The sequence below is a fragment of the Nicotiana sylvestris genome, chromosome 3, assembly GCF_000393655.2.
Source record: "Nicotiana sylvestris chromosome 3, ASM39365v2, whole genome shotgun sequence".
NCBI classification, from domain to species: domain Eukaryota; kingdom Viridiplantae; phylum Streptophyta; class Magnoliopsida; order Solanales; family Solanaceae; genus Nicotiana; species Nicotiana sylvestris.
In genome coordinates this window covers 191,285,069-191,292,668 of record NC_091059.1, presented here as the reverse complement: position 1 = coordinate 191,292,668, position 7,600 = coordinate 191,285,069, and the positions used below count along the sequence as shown (strand labels likewise).

General features: G+C 36.2%; 1 protein-coding gene across 1 annotated transcript; it reads right to left on the bottom strand.

The window, feature by feature from the left end:
• Window positions 1-429: 429 nt before the first annotated feature.
• LOC104227811 (receptor-like serine/threonine-protein kinase ALE2) lies at window positions 430-6,610 on the bottom strand. Its single transcript, XM_009780144.2, has 11 exons — window positions 5,977-6,610; window positions 5,313-5,429; window positions 4,689-4,799; window positions 4,405-4,617; window positions 4,167-4,259; window positions 3,951-4,061; window positions 3,484-3,855; window positions 2,470-2,766; window positions 1,973-2,365; window positions 1,640-1,883; window positions 430-1,321 (listed from the first exon to the last, which is right to left on the bottom strand). Exons 1-11 carry the CDS (start codon window positions 6,050-6,052, stop codon window positions 679-681), a joined length of 2,670 nt encoding a protein of 889 aa, XP_009778446.1. The 5' UTR covers window positions 6,053-6,610; the 3' UTR covers window positions 430-678.
• Between the last annotated feature and the right edge of the window lie 990 nt (window positions 6,611-7,600).

The window sequence follows — 7,600 nt, the reverse complement described above, 5'->3', positions numbered from 1 at the left end:
TTTAATGGTTGTCAATGGTGGAATTGCTGCTCTCTTTTCCTTTGCTTTACATTACTGAAATTAGGGTTTGAGAGATAGAGAGAGACGTAGAGAGAATTCTCAATTCTTTACAACAACATCCAATTCAAACAAATAATATTTTTTGAAAACTCAAATTCGAATTCAAAGCTTCAATGCTTTTTAATGATTATCAATGGTGGAATCGTGGGTAGGTGCAAGATACGTAGGGGAGGGGGAGGGGATGTGGAGAGAGAAACATGGGGGAGTGGAAGATATGTTAGAGTAATATTAGGACACTAATTATTATCATTAATTCCCTTAAACTGTACATAAATGGTAATTGGGTATATAAAATGTAATTATAGTAAAACTTGAGTATGGAGGGTAATGTAGTTGTATAGAAATGTAAAAATCTCTTCTCGATAATCATAACATGAAAATGGTTGACTTGATTACATGAGGTTTACAAATAGAGGTAAAAATCCTGCATTTCAATATCAAGGTGTCCTCAATATAATCTGCCAGGATTTTCTTGAAGAAAACAAGAAAAATAAAATTTAAGGTTCAAGTCTTATACTATCTACAGACAAAAATAACATAACTCCAAGAACCAGAACAAAGAACAGCAATTTTGTGTTCTGATATAATGTAAGATTTTATGGTTGTTGCTAAAAGACTTCATCTTGGCTTTGATGAATAACTATGTTCACTCATACTACCACTTGAAAGAACTCGCAACCGTTGCCAGAAATTCCTTTTTCTTCCCATTTTCAAAGGAGCAGAGTTGAATTGTCTCCTAAAAGACTCAGATTCCAGTGTTTCATATCTAGCTGATATACTCTTTAAATCCGAAGCTGATGATGCCTCTTTAACATTTAAGGGAGAAGCATAACCTGGAACTGATTTATGGACTAGTGAAGTTTCTGCAACGGAAAGGTTATCGTGGCTGCAACTTCGTGACATGGGCTCTCGTGTCTCGTCAAACTCATCACATACTAATTTCAAGGCTTGAACCACTTCTCCCATGAAAGGACGATGCGATACTTCTGGCTGTACACACATTGATGCTATTGCTGCAACCTTGCTGATACTATCAAATGTGATATTATCAGACTCTATAGCTGGATCTATTATTGTTTCTAGGCCTTCCTTTGTTGTCAGGAGCGGACGAGCCCAAGCAACAAGATTTTCTTGACCTGACGGCTGTGATAAATCCACAGGTTTTTGTCCGCTTAAGAGCTCAAGGAGAACTACACCATAGCTGTAAACATCACTTTTCACCAGGAGATGGCCAGTCATTGCATATTCTGGAGCCAAGTATCTGCAAAAAATAATTAGCAAAATTTAGGTACAAGCCAAGATCATACATTGGGAATAATTGCCATGTTGCTCATTAGCAGAGGTGGACACAATATAATTTCAATGGATTTAACTGAGCTCGGTATTCTTTATACAGAGCTAAGATAAATATGTAAAAAAAAAACACAAATTTTGACAAATATTAAATGCTGAACCCCATAATTGTAAAAGATGCAATCGGTTCGGTGGTGAGAACATAAAGGTTGATAGCATCAAATTTAAATTTTGAATCTGCTCTGTTTATTAGTGTTGAAATTTCTCTTAAAAAAAGAATGCATACCCAAAAGTGCCCATAACATGCGTGGAGATATGTCTGTTTCCCTCATCCAGTGCTGTTCTAGCCAAGCCAAAGTCTGAAACTTTTGGTGTAAAATCATGTTCTAGCAAGATATTACTAGACTTGAAGTCCCTGTGTATTACACGAGGGCTCGAGTCCTCATGCAGATAGGCCAATCCTCGAGCTGCACCTAACGCAATCTTCATTCTTGCATACCAATCAAGAGGAGAAGCCTCTTTATCAATTCCTGAAAGTGAAACCAAATGCACTTATTCAACCTTATTTAACTATGACATATAAGTTTTGGTGTATTCATCTTTTAAGATATGTACCAACCATGTAAATGGGATTCGACACTCCCATTAGGAACAAGTTCATAGACAAGGCAACGACAATGTTCCTCTGTGCAAATACCTATCAATTTGACCAAGTTTCTGTGATGCAGCCTACTAAGCATCTCAACTTCTGCCAAAAACTCACGGCCTCCCTGCCGATCATCTCTTTTTAAAACCTTAACTGCTACTTCCCTTCCACCATCAAGGACTCCACTATACACGAGTCCAAAACCGCCTTCTCCAAGGACCCTTGAAGTGTTGAAGTTATTAGTAGCTCTCTCTATATCGTTTGTACTGAAATTTTTTGCAGTTCCTGTGTAAGCTAAAATACTAGAACTGAAGGACAGCGATTTTGAGGTAGGCCTACTTAGCAAGAGCGTAGATCCACCACCACCTGTTTAGTACATATTCATCAGTTCTAAGACGCATTACGTAATGGCTTAAAGAAAAATAGGCCAAATGGGCAGTTTATCTGCAATTTCTATCAGTAGAGTTTACCTGATGTTTTCCCCTGAGAGGATATTAAAATATGTGAAGGTTGCTCAGGTGATTTAGCACAACATCCACACTTCAACAACAGAAGCCAAATAAATCCGATGCACACAATAAAGGCTGTGAATGATGAAAGAACAATCACAATAATCATATTTCTAGCTATTCCATTCTTTCTCATTCTTGACACATCTACGCCCAGAGGTTTGATGTTCCTTCCATTATTTTCATTGCCAGGATAGGCTGGTAGATCATCAATAGTAGCAGTGCTTGAATGATGTGAAGGTGGAGAAGGTGGTAGCCCTGCAAAATAATCAACTTTATAAGAACTCAAGCAATTGAATATGTATTACACTAATTAAATGCAGGGAAACGGTTATCAGAAAATGGAGAAGCAAAATCAGCATTAGTAGAACTAATTGAGCCAGTGAACGAAACAATTGTAAAAACTTTTGGGCGGACGTACTAATCTATTTATGGGAAGCTATGTACAGAAAAAGAGATATACCCCTGGGAAATTAGTCCGTTGCTATCCTGTAAGGACATGTATAGTCAAACCATCACAGAAATTGGGAAAAATTGTTTGAAAAGATATAAATCTGAGGTGACCTATAGAAAAAATATTAGCAAGCTGATAAATGCAATCATGTAAGGATTTCAATAGAGGGCTCTTTGTCCAATCTACCATATTAGTACCTCTTCATATGTACAAGAAAAAAGTCGAACTGTTATTTTATGATTCCAGGTTTGGTTCAAGTATATCATATTAAAAAGGGCTTGGACTAGTGACCTAGCACGACTGTTACCCGTGTCAAAACACATGGCCTCTATAAGCTAATATCTTGCTTGCCCAAACTGTGAATTTACTCTCCATTTAACCAAATTAAGATTGTTATACCAATATGTACATGTGTGCACAAAAAAAGGGGGGCAAAAAGAAAGTTTATAGTGCTTGAATAATATCTTGGTAGAATACACAAATATCAGATCAAGATATTACTACTAGTACCAATTGACAACCTGGATAGCGGACATAAACCATCTCATATGCACCGAAAAGCGAAGTTTCTATGAATACCGCCCTCTTCCAGAACTTTTGATAGATTGTAAAAGCAGTGGTAGCATCAAATTTTCCATCTGTAGGAACTAAGTTGATGAGTACAATCGTTTTCTCAAGCTGCTGATTGACTGCATTTGCTCCCATAATGCGCACTTGACTCCTGTTAAGTGAAACACCGGAAGCAATTTCCTTTGCGAGCTCGGATACCATAGGAAAAAATGTATAGAGTGTAACGCTGAGGTGCATTTCTACTTGAATGGGCCATACACAGCCGCAGGGTGATCCAGGCGGTGTGTACGTCAACGGTTCAGTGCATGTCAAAGAACTACAATCTATTGTAAGATCAAACGTTTCATTTAATCAAATGAAAATTAGTTAGAAGAGTAGCTGGTTTAAAAAAGAAAGCTAAAGTCACTTGTCTACATACCATGATTGGGAGGTGGTGGCGGCAGTGTCATAACAGGCAAAGGAGGTGGACTCCGTTTCTTTCCTTTTAAAGATGAACTTACTGGCGATATTGTAGGTGTAGCTGTGGGAACTGGCAACAAGAAGAAGAATCAGATGATCAGCATCGGTTAAGCATTACCTTTTATTACAAATAAGAAAGGAGACGATGCATTAGGATTACAGTTTATACACATACTTCCCAAGTGATTAGGTTGCATTATTGGTGATGGCACGGGTGGCCAACTTACTGACGAAGGAACGGGAGACTTATATGGAGAGACTGAAGGCCCTGTATGTTTTAACAAGAGAACAATATAGTTACTTGAGTAGGAAAAAAACATAAGTAGTCTAGTCTTTCGACCATCCAAATATATACATTACTATTTCTATTTCCATCTAAAAGACGAAGGCGATTCTCTTTAGGAATAGCTCACCTGGCCAGCTTGAAGCGGGAGGATGAAGGTGACTGTGTGGTTCCGACGTAAAGTCACTGTATTTGCGTTTCTTATGATGGTGCCTAAAAGAGGAGATTGAAGGCGCAGATGCGGAACTGTGTATTTGCTTTCGACCAGAATTCCTAAAAGGTGGCGAAGTTGAAGGTGTGTCTGCATAGTTAAATGGTTCCAAGATCTTGTGCCGATAAGTAGCTGCAGAACCAAATCTGGACTATCAGGTCTTGCTACCTTAAAAAAAAAATAGTTCTAGCTATTTAAAATACCTTTAGTTGGATGATGATATGGTTGTGGAGCACTGTGAAAGGCCTTGAGATGGGGTGCAGCAGCAAATGTGTCATGTCTCTTCCGGCTAGAAGTTGGAACAGGAGACAAACCTGCAATGCAACAACATATCAAAAAAGATATGCTAATCAGGAAATATCTTTTATATTTTACATAATTCCTTCCAGGGTAGGAAGTAAGCTATGACAACTGCTTTTGTCATTTTCAAGTGGACATACATTCTTGCACACAAAATGTTGTTTTACAGTATCATAAAAGTAAGGGTTAGGCGGACTTCAGGAAAATAAGATACACCAGTGCCAACATATGAGGAGCTTGACTAAAAAACGCCTCAAATTGAAGAAATCAAAGAGCACATCCTCGACTTCCTTGCTAGTCCTAACAGTACTAAATACAGTTCATATCTCTAAAGTTGACATGAAATAACTAGTGTCAGAGCATGATCTGGCAGCTTAAGGATACATGGATACAGCGTAATCACTGACTTCAGCTCAATTGGTTGACAAACATAATAGCAGTAAATTTGACAATTGAAGCACCAGATAGCAAGCATATTAAGATTAAACGAGGGTGAATCTAACACATACAAAGGGAAAAAATGTCACCTTGTTGTAGGAGGGATAGACGTGATCCCATATTCCTATGAAAACCAAGATCAAGTCTTCCGTCCTTGAATTTGAAAAATGCAGAAGCAGCAGTTTTAAGTGAAAGCAGGTCGAATCCTGCAATGGTGTAAAGATATTTAGTAGCTCTTGGGAACTCTCTCAATTTGATTCATTATTCCAACACTAAACAAATTCTCAATGAAAAGAGTACTCATATAAAGATAGATCATAACTTCATATCCTACTTCCTAGAGTCATGCATTGCATTTATTCCTACTTCTTAATCTATTTCCTTTGATATTTCGAAATGAAAGATTTGACTACAATGAGAGGCAGATGGTGCTTTTGAACAACAGATTCAATTGAACCCTGTATTTACGATACAGAACATGGACTACGTACAATGAGCTCAGTATTATGAACATCATACCATTGAACCTATCAAGTTTAAATTCTGAATCTTCGTCTGACTACAACAAGCACAATCACCCATCCTAACTCTCTTTCTTAGAGGAACATACTCAAAATCCAAACCGTTGCTCAAACAATCAAGAATCGTATTATTAACACACGATCAACAAAATTAAACCAGAAATATAAGCATAGTTGAAATAAATGCATGGATTTCAAATTCAATACAGACTTAGTGATCACAGTATAGTACCTGCAGATAGTTTGACTGAAAAACCACATAGAATCACCAATAATTTCAGTAACGTGAAACTCTGCAGAAACCCCATCTCCCTCCTCAAAAATAAACCCAAATGATCAAATTACAAGACCATCCATTGGTCTATCAAGCAGGAATTTTCAAGAAAAAAAAAGAATTTGAATGAATACTGTACTAATTCGTACAATGTGGTTAGAAGAAAACATGATTATATGTTAAAGGGACAACAAAAATACAAGTGTATGTACTATGTAGCTAATGCAATGAGACCCAAAAATAGTACAACCATCAGAGTAATGAAGAGGAAGGTAGTGACGGTGAAAATATAAAAACACTGTCTAAGTTAGGTGGGAAGTAGTAATAAAACCACAAATCTCCCAGATTTTTTTATATTCTTGGAATGAAATAATCATAAAAAATTGGTTACTAAAGATAGTTAAAACTGATCAAAGCAAAAAAAAGAGAGTACTAGTACAACACTGGAAGCTTGATCCAGTGATACTGAGAGAGAAAGCTAAAGCTAAAGCAAGAGAGAAACTGAGAAAAAAAGCTTCTTTCTTTTTCTCGTGGGGATGAAAGAAACAGGGGACAGAAAAAGAATTATTCTTTTTCCAAATTATTCTAAGGATTCATTTGACATGATTTGTTTAGTTGAATTTTAGTAATAACATTGAAATCTTTCAGTTGAAATTGTTGACCTACTGTTTAAGTGGAACCCCCACCCAACCCTACTCCCCTTCCACCGGCTTTATTTATTTGAGCCTATGTTAGCTTTTGGTTGTTTGGTTTGAAAATAAGTTATGCTGGCATTAATTATTTTAATATTATTTTTTATTGATTGTTTGGTATATTGTATTAATTTTAAAATTGTCAATTGTAGTATTTTATATTGTGATAACTTATTCTGGAGTTACTATTCTATCTTCTAACAGGTATAAATTATTCTGGTACTATTTTTATTCCCAGAATAACTTATTTCAGGATTAGTAATCAAACAAGGGATAAGACGGTGCTATATTTTTATCTCATGATTATTTTTGCTTACCAAACAACCCCTACAACAACAACAACGAACTCAAAGTAGTCCCACAAGTGGGGTATAGAGAGGGTAAAGTATACACACACCTTATAATGACAGAAAGGTTATTTCTGGTAGACCCTCGGATCAGAGAGAAAAAAGGGAAAGGCAATAACAAACAAATCAATCTGGTAACCAAAGCGAAAATACAAAACTAACACTAAGTAATGCAAAGAGAAAACCGAAATAAGGTAGCAATAAGTAATAACAACAATCTAGGGATAAAAAGAAGAATTCGAAGAACACTAAGAGATATATCAAAACTAATTTGTAAAAATAGAATAATAATTTACTATAATTAATTAAATTACACTGATAAAATAGAAAATGTTATTATTGTTTTAAACTCTATTTTTAATCATGTTGCAGTTCCGTAAATGGTCCACTTGCAATTGCATTTTCAACTCACTAACTTGAAGAGATTAAGTCTTTGATTTGTAAAGATCTCATCTTAAGTACTGAAGATGGTAAAAGGTAGTGTCTTTTCCACCTTTTACTTTTTAAATTGAAAGTAGGGGAATATAATAAGATAAGGCCCCA

Excerpts from the sequence above, each read along its gene's own strand:
- LOC104227811 (XM_009780144.2), bottom strand. The coding sequence starts at position 6,052 with ATGGGGTTTCTGCAGAGTTTCACGTTACTGAAATTATTGGTGATTCTA. Across the intron at positions 2,767-3,483 it reads GGTTTATGTCCGCTATCCAG|GGCTACCACCTTCTCCACCT; the intron begins GTTGTCAATTGG and ends ATTATTTTGCAG. Across the intron at positions 2,366-2,469 it reads CTCTCAGGGGAAAACATCAG|GTGGTGGTGGATCTACGCTC; the intron begins GTAAACTCTACT and ends TGTACTAAACAG.